This window comes from Pseudorca crassidens, chromosome 12 (assembly GCF_039906515.1).
Source record: "Pseudorca crassidens isolate mPseCra1 chromosome 12, mPseCra1.hap1, whole genome shotgun sequence".
Taxonomy (NCBI): Eukaryota; Metazoa; Chordata; class Mammalia; order Artiodactyla; family Delphinidae; genus Pseudorca; species Pseudorca crassidens.
The window spans coordinates 69,659,859-69,679,993 of NC_090307.1; the positions used below are offsets into that span (position 1 = coordinate 69,659,859).

A 20,135-nucleotide genomic window follows, 5' to 3' on the forward strand; every position below is an offset into this window, starting at 1 on the left:
TGGAGTCTGCCTGCACTTGGAGGTTGAACTCAATCTAAATCTGCTCCTGGAAACACAGGCGGAGAGGAAGACAATAATTTTAAGCCAAAATGTCAAAGTAAATGTGCCTAATCTGTGGTCCTTGGGGGCCTAACTCCAGAACCAGAGGGAGTCCGAGTAGCCTCCCAGGACCCAGCCCCTTGGAAGTCACCAGGGCTTCGTTGGCCATCGTCGCCTCTTCCTTCATCTGCAGCAGCCTCCTCTCCAGTTCGTCCCTCGTGCGTTCAGCCTCCTCCCTCATCTGCTTCTCTCGAGCGAGGCGCTGCCTCTCCATCTAGGGGGAATGAGCGGCCGCTGGTCACAGGGCCCATGACCTGCTGTGCCACAGATCTGAGGACAGCCAGTGCCCAGGGTCTCCCCTCTGGGGACCCTTTTCTTCCCTGGACTTTAGGTACCAGTGTCGTTCTCCTTGTCCACCACCCTCCATCCTTCTAAACCAGCTCTAGAGTGGAAAGCCGTGCTCCTTGAAAAATCATCTAGTTGTAAATGAACAAACAGCAGAACACGGAGCCAGTCTCCACCTGGATGTACGGGCGCATCCGTACACGCTGGGTACGGAAACAGCTACCTGGCCAACGTGCCTGAGACCCCAGTGGCTCTGCCCTGCAGCTGACAGGACACAATGCAGGCTCCTTCTCCCCAAGGGGCAGCTCCAGAGATAGACCACGTGTCCCTCTCCACCACCGTGAGCCACCGTGACACTTCTTATCCACACGGACCCATCCCACACCTCTAATCTCATCAACAGTAGCTCCACTCTTGCCTCTGACCCTCGGAGAAGATGGAATCATCCGTGTGATGCATCAATAGCTCACACATCGTATTTCACAGCAGGAGGCGGCGGCAGCCAAGCACAGACCCCCCACAGCCTCAAGCGAAAGCAACTCCTGAGCCAGGCCTGTGACAGGAGGGAGCACGGGGGGGAGGAGTGAGGACGCGGCCCTGATCCTTACGGCACCAGCACTAAGCTGCTGCCGCCTCCCTTGCCTTCCGGATCACTGTATTAATTGGGCCACATGCCGAGCTTAATAAGGGGAACAAGCAGAGGACAAGTGCTATTCTCTGTGATCCTAGGGCTCTAGCTGAGTTCAGAAAGCAGGAGCCAGAAGTGACCACTGCACTATTTTCTTCCTTAAATAATTAAAGCACATTTAATTACTTACTTCTTGCTTCAATCTTCTCCCAAACACAAGATTTTTAAGATTGCTGCTTTTTCTAAATAGTAAGTCAAAAAAACGCATTGGGCCTCAAAGGAATAATGCAAAGACAAGCAATAAAATACAGTAAATTTTTCTCCAGTTTTCCTCTTGCAGGTCAATGAAAAGCTTGGCCGATTTGTTCTCTAATTTCCATCATATTACAATTCCCATTAGGTGGATGACTAGATCCCCATTATCCTCCACTTGAAAAAAGTCTACAACCCCCTTCTGCTCTCAGCATTGCACCCTCCCTGAGACCTCCACCCCAATCATAAGGGACCTCCTGTTCGCAAAGCGGTTTCAGCTCACAAAGACCTTCAGGTACAGTGTGTCCTCTGATCTGAGACACAGAAGAGAGATACTTAGCTCCACTTGACAGATAAGAAAACCGAGATCTGGAAGGTAAGTCAATCACTAGGGTCACATACTAAGTTTCACATCTGGCTCCAAGGTCAATGTCTGTACTGCTGGGCCATGGAGCCCCTGACCTGTGGTTGCCAGATGCCAGGAACGTGCATCTGCCATCCTACAGGCAGTGCAGGTCCAGGGGTGTGTTCAAGCTACTCTCTGCCAGCCTGGAGGCTTACACACTCCTTGCCGTGATCAGATCTCTCACTTCTAAGCTTTCCTCTGCTGACAAAGAGGTCAGAGAGGGCTCTTCTTGAAGTTGCCACTATGACCCTGTGCTAGCCCAGGAGCATTTCTTTGTCCAGCAAAATCCATTCCACTGCCCCCCACCCCACCCCAAAGCATCCCGAAGAGTACATCTGTGGCCTGCCATCTCAGAGAGCAAAGAGACAGAGCCGAGAGCACAGAGACGGAGCCGAGAGCACAATGGATCACACTGGGCATTTCATTCTAAACCTCAGGGCCGGGAGCCAGCTTCGTCGGAGGACCCAAATTAGAGAGCTGCACACAGACTAATTATTACCCCTCCAAGCCTGCAAGTCCTAAGGGCAGCCGATTGCAGCTGCTGCTACTCTGTCTAGTAGTTCATCCAAAGCCATGATTGATATTTCTCAGCAGCGGGGCTCAGATTAGCTGTGCGGATTGCGGTGAGTCAAAAAGGTCTAAGAGTAGAAAACAATGATGCAGATCGTCCAGACTGCTGATAACGTGCTCCTGGCACCTCTCGCTGTGGGCGATGTGCCGCCTGGGCTGACCTGCAATGGGGAAGCGCGGCCGGAGTCTAATTCCAGCAGTGGGCGCAGAGATGCTGCCCTACATTCCATCACCATCTAATTAGAAAAGGAGAAGTCTGGGCACAGGAGACAGGCAGGCAGAAAGAATGAAAGCTTAGCTGCATGGACGATGGATGAATGGATGGATGGATGGATGGATGGGTGGATAGGTGGGTGGATACATGTGGGCTTGGCTATCTCTGCCCACAACGTGCATTAATCACACTTCACTCAATTCACTGCAGAAATAACTAGGGATGTGTCTTTGAGATATGCTGTTAGAGTTTATTCCTCATTTCCAGAGCTGACATCCCACCATCATTTACTCATCAGCCAAAAAGACCCAACAGGAATAAAATAAGAGTAGGCAGATCCGTGCTCAAAGGACTCCTGTGAGCCCATGACCACTCCTTACCTCCCGGCCGAGACCACCACCAGGAGACAACGGCAGTTCACCTGCTCACCTGCTTTCTGGCCTTCTCCTCCCTGGCCTGAGCTTTCATCTGCTGAACTTCCAAAGAATCAGCCTTCCTCCTCCTCATAAACAGGTCGTGGTTCCCGATACACAGCTGGAGAATCTGTGCAACGAAAGCAGGAGAAATGTTATACCCACACGTTGACTCCACTGAGACAGCACAGCAGCTACAGCATCTTGGTCCAAGGGCTCTTGTGGGGAACCTGAGAGAAGGTATGGAGGGAAACACCAACGTCCTCCCTGTGGCCTCCAGGCCTCAGCTCTGGAGACAATCACAGTGAAGAGAGGAAGGGGTGCCATTTAGCTTGTCTTCTGATGCCCCTCACTCTGCGGAGTCAGGGCATGGCTCCGCAGACCAGGGAAGATGACGGCTAAGCTTGTTCAACAGGCAGGGCTGGGACGACAAGTCATTCGTGGGAAAAAAGTAAGTTGGATTCCCCCACCTCCACCACATGCAGAACTCGACTCCAGAGGAATTAATGCCTTAAGTGCAAAGATCAAGCCATGGAAATTCTTAGAAGAGAACATAGAAGAATATCTTGATGGTCACAGGATAAGGAAAGATGTCAAGCAAGACACAAAAAGCGCAAATAGTTAAGGAAAAGATGTATACGTTTATCTACATTAAAATTTGTTAAGACATAAAAAGCAAGAGGAAAAATAAGACACAAAGTGGAAGAAGAGATAACCAATAAAGAAAACAAACAACCCAAAAGAAAAACAGCCAAAAGACAAGAAACAAGTTTGACAAAAGAGACAATGAGACTGGCCAATAAATATACAAAAAGATATTCAACCTCATTAGTAAAGATGCAAATTAATATGACACTGAAGATACCATTTTAAATGCACAAGATTGGCAAAAATTTTTAAAGGCTAATAACACAATTGCTGAGGATATAGGATATAAGGCAAAAGGAAGTCTCACCCAGGGTTGTTGGATCTGTACATTAATTCACCTTCTTTGGAAAACAACGTGACATAACCTTGAATTTGGACATATACCACATGCAGGGCTATGTGAAGACACTCTCTAGACTCCACGGAAGCAATTGCCCATGCGCAAACCATATCTTTGAGCATCAACGTAGATAAATCTCAAAAAATAATGTGTAAAAAAGGCATGTGACAGAAGAACACAGTTGACAGCACATGCATAAATTTCAAAAACATACATAACTTGCCGTATACGAACTAAAGTTCTGATGAAAAGCAGGGGGATATTAAGCACACAGCTGAGAATGGTGGTCACCTTTGGGGAGAGGGGGGACAGCAGGGTGCTAATGCAAGGGCGGTTCCACAGTGTTGGGGGTGTGCTGTTTCTTAAAGCTTGGTGGTGCGTAGGTAGCTGTTTATTTCTGTTGTTCTTTATACCCCATGTATACATTATACATATTCTTTCATATGTATAAAGTACTTCAATAAAAATAACTTTTAGAAATTCCTCATCACAAAATGTACGTTTGACTCTTTAGGTTACGCTAAAGAGAAATCTTTCAAGGCTGATCAGAGAAGCACGTACCAAGTGAGTTATCATTCTACACCTCACAACATGTCACTCTGATACTGGTTCAAAAACGGCTTTCAATTTCACAGAAAAACTACAGTCTGTAACAAAAACCAGGATCTCAACTTACCAGCTTATTAACACGAAGCTTTGAGGAGTTAAATTTGAAGACATCAATTTTCTTATCCAATGGCTTAATAGTAAACTGAAAGGAAAAAGCAGAAAACAGTTTCAGTCTGATAGCCTAGAACATTGCCACCAACTGGGAAATTCCACAAAAGCAGCAACCCCCCTAGCAAAGTTCCAGCACGAGGCCATGCCTTGTCCTGGCTTCATGGTGCCCAGGAAGTTCAGGATCCTGGAAGCTGGGTTCTCGGCACCATCTTAGGCTTGGAAATCTGAAATACAAACCCTTGACAGGCCCAACTTTGAGGCCAACACTGGGAGGGCCGCCGCAGAGGCGGCCCTGCCTACAGGAGGCTCACCACCTGGCTGGAACTAGACCAACAAGAGTCAACTACTCAAGAGATTACATCACGTGTTAGTGCCTCATTGGGTGGCACAAGTCACAAATCCTCAGGGTAGTATGGACATAAGCTGGTCTTAGACAAAGAATATGACAGAGAAGCTAAAAGGTAGGATGGAGGGGCATTCTGGACAGGGCAAGCAATAGGAATAAGGCAGAGATGGGGAAATGAGCAGTGTTAATGCACGCGCGTGTGTGTGTGTGTGTGTGTGTGTGTGTCATTATTAACTCTTTGATGACTAAGATAAAACCATGGGTTTAGACTGAGAGGAAGGCAGGAGTCGGGGCTGGTGAGGTGGGCTGGGGATGGGCAGTCAGAAGGGCTTAGATTTGATGTGACAGCATACAGGGTGTCACCCCAGATTTCCAAACATGGGGATGGTTTGAAGAAAACTGTTAATAGAAAGAATACGGTTAAAGAGTGACAAAGAATGGACTGCAGTAGAAAAGGAAAATACTACAAAAATCAAAGGGGAGAGAAAGAGGAATGCTATGGATGGGCGGGTGGGAGGGTGGGTAGCTTAGTAGGAGAACCCAGGGCCAGACTACCAGGCAGGGTCGAATATAAAGAAAAAACGGCAACTGTTGTTCTCATTCATTCCTGATGAGACCGGACACATCCTAGATTTCAAAGATGCACTTTATTTCTTTCTTTTATTTTTTTATTTTTAACATCTTTATTGGAGTATAATTGCTTTACAATGGTGTGTTAGTTTCTGCTGTATAACAAAGTGAATCAGCTATACATATACATATATCCCCATATCTCCTCCCTCTTGCGTCTCCCTCCCACCCCTCTAGGTGGTCACAAAGCACCGAGCTGATCTCCCTGTGCTATGCGGCTGCTTCCCACTAGCTATCTATTTTACATTTGGTAGTGTATATATGTCCATGCCACTCTCTCACTTCGTCCCAGCTTACCCTTCCCCCTCCCCGTGTCCTCAAGTCCATTCTTTACGTCTGCATCTTTATTCCTGTCCTGCCCCTAGGTTCTTCAGAACCTTTTTTTTTTCTTTTTTAGATTCCATATATATGTGTTAGCATACGGTATTTGTCTCTCTCTTTCTGACTTACTTCACTCTGTATGACAGACTCTAGGTCCATCCACCACACTACAAATAACTCAATTTCGTTTCTTTTTATGGCTGAGTAATATTGCATTGTATATATGTGCCACATCTTCTTTATCCATTCATCTGTCGATGGACACTTAGGTTGCTTCTATGTCCTGGCTATTGTAAATACAGCTGCAATGAACATTGTGGCACATGACTCTTTTTGAATTATGGTTTTCTCAGAGTATATGCCCAGTAGTGGGATTGCTGGGTCGTATGGTAGTTCTATTTTTAGTTTTTTAAGGAACCTCCATACTGTTCTTCATAGTGGCTGTATCAATTTACATTCCCACCAACAGTGCAAGAGGGTTCCCTTTTCTCCACGCCCTCTCCAGCATTTATTGTTTGTAGACTTTTTGATGATGACCATTCTAACTGGTGTGAGGTGATACCTCATTGTAGTTTTGATTTGCATTTCTCTAATGACTAGTGATGTTGAGCATCCTTTCATGTGTTTGTTGGCACTGTATATCTTCTTTGGAGAAATGTCTATTTAGGTCTTCTGCCCATTTTTGGATTGGGTTGTTTGTTTTTTTGATATTGAGCTGCTTGTAAATTTTGGAGATTAAATCCTTTGTCAGTTGCTTCATTTGCAAATATTTTCTCCCATTCTGAGGGTTGTCTTTTCGTCTTATGTTTTCCTTTGCTGTGCAAAAGCTTTTAAGTTTCATTAGGTCCCATTTGTTTATTTTTGTTTTTATTTCCATTTCTCTAGGAGGTGGGTCAGAAAGGATCTTGCTGTGATTTATGTCATAGACAGAGATGCACTTTAAACATGAATATCCACTCCCAAGAAAGACTTGCTAAGCAGATGAAGTCGTTTAGGAAGATCTATTCTTGGGTATTTCTTTCACATGCTGTATTGTCCAACAAGGGGTTAGCACACAGAGGACAGAAAAACGGTCCTTTGTTTCGCTTTTGGTCAAGTGAACTTAGAAGCAGTATTGCTCTTGTGTAGGCTGCTATTTATGAATTTCGTGAGCTTATTTTTGGCCCTGCTATCAAAGCCCAGAGCTGTCAGTGGGAAACCTCAAGGAGTGGGGAAACCACAGGCTCTGTGCCATGCCGGGGCATGCACACAGAATCAATGGCTCACTTAAAATAAACCAGCACTTCTGTTGTGACAGCATGGTTGTTGTATATAATGACCAAGACTACTTCTCATCATGTCAAGCCAGCTTGGGGCCCTTGCACTGTGCGAGTTAGTGACCTGACGGAACTCGGGGGCGCCTTGCCCCGGGAGACGGAATATTAGTTTACTGTGTCGAGCCATCGCACTAGGGGAGACTTCACTGCTTGGCTTCCGTGAAGGATGAGTGTTTTGGGAGCCTTTAGCACGCAAAGTTGTGGATGTGCAGTAAATAGACTTTATGAAATTAGGAGATGAAAAACTACCAGCACACCTACTGCTTTAAGTCACGTAGAACTTTCAGTTTAAGTGCTTTAAAAAAGAAATACCTAAATGCTCATCTCCTGGATTACTTACAAAAATCTGAGAAGCCAAAATGTTTTGAATTAAGAAGCTCAATCTGTCTCATCAAGCATGGCCGAGTGGATCTCAACCACATACTGGCAACCAGGGGCCTGGTGCTCCTTTCCTCTAGTTGCTACACGAGGAAAGAGAAAGCAGGAAACCTGCACGGGGTGGGGGCTCTGCAGGCAGCCACGTGGGCCGTCTCTGTTACTCAGTCCACGCCCGGGCCTGCCTTCCTCAGCCTGGTGCAGAGTCTCAGGGCCCGTCCTCTGTGCTTCTCTGGAAACTCGGGGGATGTGGCTTCTGCTATTCCTCTCACCAGACACAGGTCACCTGATCCCTCTGCATCTCTGCTTCCTGAGGTGACACAGAGCAACCAGAACACAGCCCCTACTCTCACAGCAGTGTTCTTGTGAAAACTGAATCAGAGCCAGGGCAAAGCTGCTGGCAGGTGGAAAAGCACCATATCATCACCACCTCTGTCACCAGCCGCTCACACTGAGGTTATGTATCACGGCAGTTGAGTCACTACTTGACTATAACTTCCCTGAGGGCTGAGACTGCATTCTCTACATCTTTGTTTCTCCCACAAAACCTAACACAAAGGAGATGCTCAAAAACTCTCTTAAACTTAACAATGAATGTGGCTACCAAAGGGGAAAGCGTGGGGGAGGGGATAAATTGGGAGATTGGGACTGACATATCCACACTACTATATATAAAATAGATAACTAATAAGAACCTACTGTATAGCACAGGGAACTCTACTCAATACTCTGTAATGACCTATATGGGAAAAGAATCTAAAAAAGAGTGGATATATGTATATGTTTAACTGATTCACTTTGCTGTGCAGCAGAAACTAACACAACATTGTAAAGCAACTATACTCCAATAAAAATTAATTTAAAAAATTAACAAAGTGGCATTTTTCACAGAACTAGAACAAAAAATCTCACAATTTGTATGGAAACACAAAAGACCCCGAATAGCCAAAGCAATTTTGAGAACGAAAAATGGAGCTGGAGGAATCAGGCTTCCTGACTTCAGACTATACTACAAAGCTACAGTAATCAAGACAGTATGGTACTGGCACAAAAACAGAAATATAGATCAATGGAACAGGATAGAAAGCCCAGAGATAAACCCACGCACATATGGTCACCTTATCTTTGACAAAGGAGGCAGAAATGTACAGTGGAGAAAGGACAGCCTATTCAATAAGTGGTGCTGGGAAAACTGGACAGCTACATGTAAAAGTATGAGATTAGATCACTCCCTAACACCATACACAAAAATAAGCTCAAAATGGATTAAAGACCTAAATGTAAGGCCAGAAACTATCAAACTCTTAGAGGAAAACATAGGCAGAACACTCTATGACATAAATCACAGCAAGATCCTTTTTGACCCACCTCCTAGAGAAATGGAAATAAAAACAAAAGTAAACAAATGGGACCTAATGAAACTTAAAAGCTTTTGCGCAGCAAAGGAAACCATAAAGAAGACCAAAAGACAACCCTCAGAATGGGAGAAAATATTTGCAAATGAAGCAACTGACAAAGGATTAATCTCCAAAATTTATAAGCAGCTCATGCAGCTTAATAACAAAAGAACAAACAACCCAATCCAAAAATGGGCAGAAGACCTAAATAGACATTTCTCCAAAGAAGATATACAGAGTGCCAACAAACACATGAAAGAATGCTCAACATCACTAATCATTAGAGAAATGCAAATCAAAACTACAATGAGATATCATCTCACACCAGTCAGAATGGCCATCATCAAAAAATCTAGAAACAATAAATGCTGGAGAGGGTGTGGAGAAAAGGGAACCCTCTTACACTGTTGGTGGGAATGTAAATTGATACAGCCACTGTGGAGAACAGTATGGAGGTTCCTTAAAAAGCTACAAATAGAACTACCATATGACCCAGCAATCCCACTACTGGGCATATACCCTGAGAAAACCATAATTCAAAAAGAGTCATGTACCAAAATGTTCATTGCAGCTCTATTTACAATAGCCCAGAGATGGAAACAACCTAAGTGTCCATCATCGGATGAATGGATAAAGAAGATGTGGCACATATATACAATGGAGTATTACTCAGCCATAAAAAGAGACGAAATTGAGCTATTTGTAATGAGGTGGATAGACCTAGAGTCTGTCATACAGAGTGAAGTAAGTCAGAAAGAGAGAGACAAATACCGTATGCTAACACATATATATGGAATTTAAGAAAAAAATAATGTCATGAAAAACCTAGGGGTGAAACAGGAATAAAGACACAGACTTACTAGAGAATGGACTTGAGGCTATGGGGAGGGGGAAGGGTAAACGGTGACAAAGCAATAAAGAGGCATGGACATGTATACACTACCAAACGTAAGGTAGATAGCTAGTGGGAAGCAGCCGCATAGCACAGGGAGATCAGCTCGGTGCTGTGTGACCGCCTGGAGGGGTGGGATAGGGAGGGTGGGAGGGAGGGTGACGCAAGCGGGAAGAGATATGGGAACATATGTATATATATAACTGATTCATTTTGTTGTGAAGCTGAAACTAACATACCATTGTAAAGCAATTATGCTCCAATAAAGATGTTTAAAAAAAAAAAAATTAACAAAGAATGAATAAATATAGGATTACAGCATTAGGGAAAAGTCACAATCCTATGTAGTAATATTTGAATTCTAAGTTAGAGTGCTCATTTGAGTTATTCAAACTTAATTTTTCTTTAATTCTTGTAAGCAAGTTGGCCTGATATCCTTTATATCACTGCTGATATGTATACATTATGTATTTTATATATATATATATATATATATATATATATATATATAAAAAATACATATACATTCATATACATGTTATGGAGAGGTGTGTGTGTGTGTGTATAGCCATATCTCTGCACCGCATGAATCAAGCACTGGACACAGAGAGAGGGTTTAATATACACCGCATTTAAAATATAAAGAGAGGGGCTTCCCTGGTGGCGCAGTTAAGAATCTGCCTGCCAATACAGGGGACACGGGTTTGATCCCTGGTCTGGGAAGATCCCACATGCCGCAGAGCAACTAAGCCCGTGTGCCACAGCTACTGGGCCTGCACTCTGGAGTCAGCAAGCCACAACTACTGAGCCCACGTGCCACAACTACTGAAGCCCGCGTGCCTAGAGTCCGTGCTCCGCAACAGGAGAAGCCACCACAATGAGAAGCCTGCGCACCACAACCAACAGTAGCCCCCTCTCGCCGCAACTAGAGAAAGCCCACGCACAGCAACTAAGACCCACACAGCCAAAAATAAAAATAAATAAAATAAATAAATTTATTTAAAAATAAAAAAACAAAGAGAATTCTCACCAGAAATAGAAAGCCAAGTAATAAGAAAGGGTTACTTTCTGGTTTGTTTACTGTTCTCCAGGTTTTAGTCCTGACAGTTGAGCTTCCCAGCCTCTCATTAGTCAGCAGAGGGGTTTAGTGATGCTGTTTGAAAATAGGATGCCAGTACTGTTCTGTAAATACTATAAAGATCAACAAGCAAAAACCCAAAGCCTGGGAATTAAAGGATCTTGCTGCTAACAAGGAGCGGTCTGGCTGGGGCTGCTCCAGAAGGAGGAGAGATGGGGAAAAACCTGCTGGGCCGCCAGGGCATCTACAGTGCAGACAGGTCCTACCTCCTTGTCGCTGTACGAGATGTTTCGGATTTCGTTCCACGGGAAGGAGATCTTGGGGGTCAGCCTGTTCTCAGGGTCATAAATGTGAAGCCCCAAAGCATCCACTCCGAGCAGCAGCTCTGTGCCCTTTTTATTCTGTAGATTTGACAAAGAACAGCCACCGTCACCTCCAGCTGAGGCTCAAGATTTTATTCAACTTCCCGAAGAACCTGGCATAGACCGTTACATGTGACAAGTTTCAACAGGTCCCAACAGAAGTCACTGTTGTCTTAGAACGCAGGGGGCCTCCAGCTTCCTGAACTGGGGCAGGTGGAGGCAAAATGATACCATTCTTGTTACTCATGTGTCCCACGGAAGGATCACTGGGGGCTCCTGTCACTGGCTCGATGGCTAAAGTAGAGGTAATCGAAACACTGTTACCGCTAATTAAATAACTGGCTTATCATAGATGTAGAATAAAAACTTGTAGGATTAAACACCTCTTATATTAAAAGAAAAGGTTATTGTACTACCAGAAAGAAAACTCTAAATGCTGGGATCAGATGGCCTTATTTTACATTAAAATGTAGTTTCAATGTGATAAAGCAAGTATAAAGTGTTAACTGTAGAATCCAGGCTGTGGGTATACATAGGTATGCACTGTAAAAGTCTTCCAACTTCCCTGCATGTTGGAAACTTTTTACTACAAAATATCGGAAAAATACATCAAAATGAATTATATATAAATTGTACCCCAATAAAGCTGTGTAAAACTTTAATTGATAGACTGTACACAGGCTGTAACTCTGATGGCAGTCCGGCCAGCAGCCAGGGCACCCATAGGGCAAGCGCCCTGGGCCCCCATATCACTGACCAGTGTGCACCTGGAAGCCACCTCTTCGGGCTGCAGGCCCATCGCCCTGTGCTGCAGTCTGGTCCTCATACGGCAGTGGGGGGAATCTCCCCACACCTGACCCCTTGCTGACAACAAGGAAACGGACCCAAGACTCCAGGGCAGGAAAAAAGGTCTGCAAACCGAGAAGGTGCCGGGACTGTGATGAGAAGTACAAGGCTAACAGCAGGCGTCAGGAGGAGGAGTGAGCACTCTGAGATACATCTTTTACTTGAGCTAACACCTGAAGTCAGATGTGATCACCAAACCAGGAGGGAGAGTCGTCTGCTCATCTGCAGGGCTCTTAAAACCACTGTGTTAACACAAGTGAGGCTTTGTGCTTTAAAAATCTATAGTACGTTTTGGAAAACAAGACGTTTCATTATGTTTCTAGCTTAAGTTTTTTAAAAAAATGGATTGCACCCTCTGCCTCCTATCATGAGGCTCCAACTGTTCTAGAGAATAAACAGAGAAGTGGGGACTCAAGCAGCCCCTTTCAAATTGTTTTAAGCACACGTCTTCCTTAGGTGATGGTGAAATTTCGGGAACTTTAACACAAAGACACTAAAATATCCATTAGCCTCATCTATCACGCAATACAAGACACACACGCACAAAATAGTATAATTTAGTCTGCTGTAGAAATATTCCCTCATAAGAAGCTGGTTTTGAAAGGTTATAAAATACTAGTTTTCTAGAATGTAGGTGGTGGAGCAAGAGGAGTCATATGGACAAAACCACAGAAATGTGTCAAATGAGTCTGACCTTAAAGAAACCAAACAATTAGCAAATACAAATTAATAAAACTTTAGAAAACAACCTTTGGCGTTATTAGGGAAAATCTTTTAGGCATTTGTATACTATACAAAAATGACATAATTTGTCAGCGTGCCTTATTTTATGCAAATGATCCATTAAAAATACGTATTTAGAAAACAAAGTAGAAAGCTATCCCTAGGATATTTTACATGTGTTTCAATTTACCTAAATTTAATACAAAATTTATGGAAACCCTGAAAAGGAAAGCAAGCCTTAACTATAATGATGGCTGTTTTACTGTCTACTCATCTACAGTTTGGAACCGGGAATGAAATACTTCAGCAAATCGCATGAACTCCTTTGGGAGGAGCTGCGACCAGCAGCAGAGCCTCAGGAGAAAGATGCTTGAAAGGCCGGACAGGGGCTGAAAACAAACGCTTCTCCGGTGCAGGAGCAGCGGGTTCCCAGAGGACAGCAGACTGTTAATGGTCTGCATAGAAAATCAATTAGCCTGCCAGGGAGAGTCCCCACCCAAACAAATCAGTAATCTGTAAAAGCAGCTTTATTCTCCTTGTGTCCTGGGGGAAGAAAGTATTTACAGGTGTTCCCTGTGGACCCGGATCTCACAGAGCCAGAGATACTCAAATGTTACACCAGAGCATTCAGACAGGTTTCTGCCCAGACAGGACCAGGCCCTCACGGGCTCCACTGATACGTAATCACCTAGGATCTAATTTAAGTCCCAATATAGAAAACGAGGCTCTTAGACCCTCCCCTTCCTCTTCCCCTGAACTGTTGAATACCGCCCTGGGATGGGGAGGGACCCGTTTTAACAGTCTGCCCTCATTCAGTCTCCACCCACACACAGGGAACTCGCAGAGGCTTCTACACACCCGGATTGAAAAGTAGTTCACACCGTACATCTCCAGGTCCTGAGCTATCTTCAAATATTCCATTTCAGCTTCGTCCCTGCGAGGAGAATGAAAGACACCGTCACTGGCACGGAAATGAGAAATCTGGAGGGCGGCGCACACCGAGCTGAGCTTCGAAACTGTGGGAAGACGCGAGCCAGGCAGCTACCAGCCAAGCTCTGCCCGATCCCAAGTCTGTTAACCACACCACACAGAGGTGAAGCAGAATTTCCCGTCCCCATGAAAACAAGGGAATCGATTCATTAGTGTCTCTTGGCTTCAATTTCACGCTTTACCCTTGGTAAATAGTGACACCCGGCTTGAGTAATTCAAGAAAAGCACATAGTACATCTGCTCCCTCAAATGGATTTGTATGTTCGAACTTTACGTAAGCTGTTGCTTTATCTAATTGCGTACTTTCTTCACCTAGAAGGTTTTGGTAATGATGTATCTCTCTCTGCAAGCTACCTGAGAGCTGCCTTTCTGATTTTATTCCTTTGGGTGTTATTGGAGGTTAAGGCACCTTCCTGATTTTAATCCTTTGGATGTTGCTAGAGGTTAGGGCAAGAGCTATCCAGGCTGTCAAACCCAAGCCAGCTCACCCACTTCTAAGTTGTGAGTCAGACTTAAAGGAAGCTCTTGAAGTAGCAATGACTTGCAGAAAACTCCCAGATAGGTACAGTGTTGAAATATCTTAACTCAATTCTCCCTATGACCTTGCCTTCTTCCCTCTCTCCCATCTCAATATGGTCTCAAATGAATTTAAAAAATTCAACCTGAGAGGATAAGCAGTGGCAAGCAGGTGGAGAAACTTGAAATCACACACGTTGTTGAGGTAAATTGATACAATTGCTTTGGAAAATTGTTTGATGTTATTTGTAACAGCAAAAACCAGGAGACAATGGGACAACCTAAATGTCCATCAATAGTGGAATGGATAAATAATGTGTGGTCTATGAATACAGCGGGATTCTACACAGCAACAAAAATGGAAAAAACCACCGTTACAAGCCACAAACCGAAATCTCACAATATCATGCTGCATAAAAGAAGTGAGGCACAAATAACAGAAACTGTCTGATTGCACTTATACAATGTTTAAAACAGGCAACACTAATCCATGGAGTTGGATTCAGAAGAGTGGTTACCTCTGGGAAGGAGTGATCGGGGGCACGTGCTTTCTTGTCACCTCGTGTTACCTGGTGTTTTCACTTTATAAGAATCCATCAAGTGGTATATTTACGACTTGTCCACTTTTCGGTATACTTTTTTAAGAGTTAAAAACAACATGTGGGCTTCCCTGGTGGCGCAGTGGTTGAGAGTCCGCCTGTCGATGCAGGGGACGCGGGTTCATGCCCCGGTCCAGGAAGATCCCACATGCCGCAGAGCGGCTGGGCCCAGGAGCCATGGCCGCTGAGCCTGCGCGTCCGGAGCCTGTGCTCCGCAACGGGAGAGGCCACACAGTGAGAGGCCCGCGTACCGCAAAAAACAACAACAACAACAACAACAACATGTGATAGGAAGTTGATTTGAAGAAGAGAAAAAAAATACTAAAGGCTAATGAAAAGATGATCAATTCCTAAAGTGATTGGGGAAATGCTAATTAATATTTAAGATACAAAATTTCATCTTTTAGATCACAAAAATTAGATTGGTTAAAAACCAGTGTTGGGGAGAGAATGGGGGGGGAAGACTTTCACACACAGCCGATGGGCTTGTAAATAGGTACAACCTTTTCAGAGGGCAATTTGGAGGCACCTGTCAAGACGCGAAATGCTCACATCCTTTGCTTCAGCAGCTCCTCTAAAGGATCTATCCTCAGAACTACTCATACAATTATATAATGATATCAGATTGTACACTGCAGAACATTCTGTAAAAGTGAAAGACCTATAGCTACTCCAAATACCATCAATAGAGGAATGGATGCAAAAGCTATGGGATATGCATATAATAGAACTTTTTTTTTGAATTTTATTTTTTTATACAGCACATTCTTATTAGTTATTTTATACATATTAGTGAATGTATGTCAATCCCAATCTCCCAATTCATCCCACCACCATGCCCCCACCACTTTCCCCCCTTGGTGTCCATACATTTTTTCTCTACATCTGTGTCTCTGTTTCTGCCCTGCAAACTGGTTCATCTGTACCATTCTTCTAGGTTCCACATATATGCGTTAATATATGATAATTGTTTTTCTCTTTCTGACTTACTTCACTCTGTATGACAGTCTCTAGATCCATCCAGGTCTCTACAAATGACCCAATTTCGTTCCTTTTTATGACTGAGTATTCCATTGTATATATGTACCACATCTTCTTTATCCATTCATCTGTTGATGGGCATTTAGGTTGCTTCCATGACCTGGCTATTGTAAATAGTGCTGCAATGAACACTGGGGTGCATGTGTCTTTTTTTAAAAAAAATATTTATTTATTTTATTTTTTGGCTGCGTTGGGTCCTCCTTGCTGCATGCGGGCTTTCTCTAGTTGCAGTGAGCGGAGGCTACTCTTCGTTGCAGTGCACAGGCTTCTCATTAGGGTGGCTTCTCTTGTTGCGGGGCATGGGCTCTAGGCGCACAGGCTTCAGTAGTTGTGGCACGTGGGCTCAGTAGTTGTGGCGCACGGGCTTAGTTGCTCTGCGGCATGTGGGCTCTTCCTGGACCAGGGATTGAACCCATGTCCCCTGCATGGGCAGGCAGATTCTTAACCACTGAGCCACCAGGGAAGTCCCTGCATGTGTCTTTTTGAATGATGGTTTTGTCTGGGTATATGCCCAGTAGTGGGATTGCTGGGTCATACGGTAATTCTATTTTTAGTTTTTTAAGGAACCTCCATACTGTTCTCCATAGTGGCTGTATCAATTTACATTCCCACCAGCAGTGCAAGAGGGTTCCCTTTCCTCCACACCCTCTCCAGCATTTGTTGTTTATAGATTTTCTGATGATGCCCATTCTAACTGGTGTGAGGTGATACCTCATTGTAGTTTTGATTTGCATTTCTCTAATAATTAGTGATGTTGAGCAGCTTTTCATGTGCCTCTTGGCTATCTGTATGTTTTCTTTGGAGAAATGTCTATTTAGGCCTTCTGCCCCTTTTTTGATTGGGTTGTTTTTTTTTTTTTAATATTGAGCTGCATGAGCTGTTTATATATTTGAGATTAATCCTTTGTCCGTTGATTCGTTTGCAAATACTTTCTCCCATTCTGAGGGTTGTCTTTTTGTCTTGTTTGTAGTTTCCTTTTCTTGGCAAAAGCTTTTAAGTTTCATTAGGTCCCATTTGTTTATTTTTGTTTTTATTTCCATTACTCTAGGAGGCGGATCAAAAATATCTTGATGTCAAAGAGTGTTCTTCCTATGTTTTCCTCTAAGAGTTTTACGGTGTCCGGTCTTACATTTAGGTCTCTAATCCATTTTGAGTTTATTTTTGTGTATGGTGTTAGGGAGTGTTCTAATTTCATTCTTTTACATGTAGCTGTCCAGTTTTCCCAGCACCACTTATTGAAGAAACTGTCTTTTCCCCATTGTATATCCTTGCCTCCTTTGTCATAGATTAGTTGACCATAGGTGCGTGGGTTTATCTCTGGGCTTTCTATCCTGTTCCATTGATCTATATTTATGTTTTTGTGCCAGTACCATATTGTCTTGATTACTGTACCTTTGTAGTACAGTCTGAAGTCAGGGAGTCTCATTCCTCCAACTCCATTTTTTTTCCCTCAAGACTGCTTTGGCTATTCAGGGTATTTTGTGTCTCCATACAAATTTTAAGATTTTTTGTTCTAGTTCTGTAAAAAATGCCAGTGGTAATTTCATAGGGATTGAATTGAAACTGTAGATTGCTTTGGGTAGTATAGTCATTTTCACAGTATTGATTCTTCCAGTCCAAGAACATGGTATATCTCTCCATCTGTTTGTATCATCTTTAATTGCTTTCACCAGTGTCTTATAGTTTTCTGCATAGAGGTCTTTTGTCTCTCTAGGTAGGTTTATTCCTAGATATTTTATTCTTTTTGTTGCAATGGTAAATGGGAGTGTTTCCTAATTTCTCTTTCAGATTTTTCATCATTAGTGTATAGGAATGCAAGAGATTTCTGTGCATTAATTTTGTATCCTGCAATCTCATAGCGCTGGTCAGAAAAGATGCTCGATATGATTTCAATTTTCTTAAATTTACCAAGGCTTGATTTGTGACCCAAGATGTGATCTATCCTGGAGAATGTTCCAAGCGCACTTGAGAAGAAAGTGTAATCTGCTGTTTTTGGATGGAATGTCCTATAAATATCAATTAAATCTATCTGGTCTATTGTGTCATTTAAAGCTTGTGTTTCCTTATTACTTATCTCATTTAAAGCTTGTGTTTCCTTATTACTTTTCTGTCTGGATGATCTGTCCATTGGTGTAAGTGAGGTGTTAAAGTCCCCCACTATTATTGTGTTACTGTCGATTTCCTCTTTTATAGCCGTTAGTAGTTACCTTATGTATTGAGGTACTCCTATGTTGGGTGCATATATATTTGTAATTGTTATATCTTCTTCTTGGATCGATCCCTTGATCATTATGTCCTTCCTTGTCTCTTGTAACATTCTTTATTTTAAAGTCTATTTTATCTGATATGAGTATTGCTACTCCAGCTTTCTTTTGATTTCCATTTGCATGGAATATCCTTTCCCATCCCCTCCCTTTCAGTCTGTATGTGTCCCTAGGTCTGAAGTGGGCCTCTTGTAGACAGTATATATATAGGTCTTGTTTTTGTATCCATTCAGCAAGCCTGTGTCTTTAGGTTGGAGCATTTAATCCAGTCACATTTAAGGTAATTATCGATATGTATGTCCCTATTACCATTTTCTTAATTGTTATGGGTTTGTTTTTGTAGGTCCTTTTCTTCTCTTGTGTTTCCCACTTAGAGAAGTTCCTTTAGCATTTGTCGTAGAGCTGGTTTGGTGGTACTGAATTCTCTTAGCTTTTGCTTGTCTGTAAAGCTTTTGATTTCTCCGTCAAATCTGAACGAGATCCTTGCCGGGTAGAGTAATCTTGGTTGTAGGTTCTTCCCTTTCATCATTTTAAATATATTGTGCTACTCCCTTCTGGCTTGTAGAGTTTCTGCTGAGAAATCAGCTGTTAACCTTATGGGAGTTCCCTTGTATGTTATTTGTCATTTTTCCCTTGTTGCTTTCAATAATTTTGTCTTTAATTTTTGACAATTTGATTACTATGTGTCTTGGCATGTTTCTCCTTGGGTTTATCCTGCCCGGGACTCTGCGCTTCCTCAACTTGAGTGGCTATTTCCTTTCCCATATTAGGGAAGTTTTCAACTATAATCTCTTCAAATATTTTCTCGGGTCCTTTTGCTCTCTCTTCTCCTTCTGGGATCCCTATAATGCGAATGTTGTTGCGTTTAATATTGTCCCAGAGGTCTCTTAGGCTGTCTTCATTTCTTTCTTTCTATTTATTTTATTTATTTGCTTTTGGCTGCATTGGGTCTTTGTTGCTGCACATGGGCTTTCTCTAGTTGCAGTGAGCGGGGGCTACTCTTCGTTGCGGTGCGCGGGCTTCTCATTGCTATGGCTTCTCTTGTTGCAGAGCACGGCCTTCAGTAGTTGTGGCTCATGGGCTCTAGAGCACAGGCTCAGTAGCTGTGGTGCATGGGCTTAGTTGCTCTGCGGCATGTGGGATCTTCCCAGACCAGGGCTCGAACCCATGTCCCCTGCCTGCATTGGCAGGTGGATTCTTAACCACTGCACCACCAGGGAAGCCTTGTCTTCATTTTTTTTCATTCTTTTTTCTTTATTCTGTTCCACGGCAGTGAATTCCACCATTCTGTCTTCCAGGTCACTTATCCATTCTTCTGCCTCAGTTATTCTGCTATTGATTCCTTCTAGTATATTTTTCATTTCAGTTATTGTATTCTTCATCTCTCTTTGTTTGTCCTTTAATTCATCTAGGTGTTTGTTCTTTAATTCTTCTAGGTCTTTGTTAAACATTTCTTGCATCTTCTTGATCTTTGCCTCCATTCTTTTTCTGAGGTCCTGGATCATCTTCACTATAATTATTGTGAATTCTTTTTCTGGAAAGTTGCCTATCTCCACTTCATTTAGTTGTTTTTCTGGGGTTTTATGTTTTTCCTTCATCTGGTACATAGTCCTCTGCCTTTTCATTTTGTCTATCTTTCTGTGAATGTGGTTTTCCTTCCACAGGCTGCAGAATTGTAGTTCTTCATGCTTCTGCTGTCTGCCCTCTGGTGGATGAGGCTATCTAAGAGGTTTGTGCACGCTTCCTGATGGGAGGGACTCAGTAGAATTCTTAAAATGAACATAAATTAGCACTGAATGCAGTAGGTCTGTACATCCTGACAGGCAGTAAGTACCCACGCCCCCACGCACCAGAAGAAGGACAC

At 43.2% G+C, this 20,135-nt stretch overlaps 1 protein-coding gene across 4 annotated transcripts in view; it reads right to left on the reverse strand.

The window, feature by feature from the left end:
- Window positions 1-20,135, reverse strand: part of NF2 (NF2, moesin-ezrin-radixin like (MERLIN) tumor suppressor) — an 80,077-nt gene that overhangs the window by 19,587 nt on the left and 40,355 nt on the right. For all 4 annotated transcript variants that reach the window (XM_067700310.1, XM_067700311.1, XM_067700312.1 and 1 more), the window contains exons 7-11: window positions 13,720-13,795; window positions 11,197-11,331; window positions 4,532-4,606; window positions 2,884-2,997; window positions 191-313 (exon numbers count right to left, since the gene is read on the reverse strand). In XM_067700310.1, the coding sequence (XP_067556411.1) occupies window positions 191-313; window positions 2,884-2,997; window positions 4,532-4,606; window positions 11,197-11,331; window positions 13,720-13,795 (523 nt within the window). The remainder of the gene's footprint in view (window positions 1-190; window positions 314-2,883; window positions 2,998-4,531; window positions 4,607-11,196; window positions 11,332-13,719; window positions 13,796-20,135) is intronic.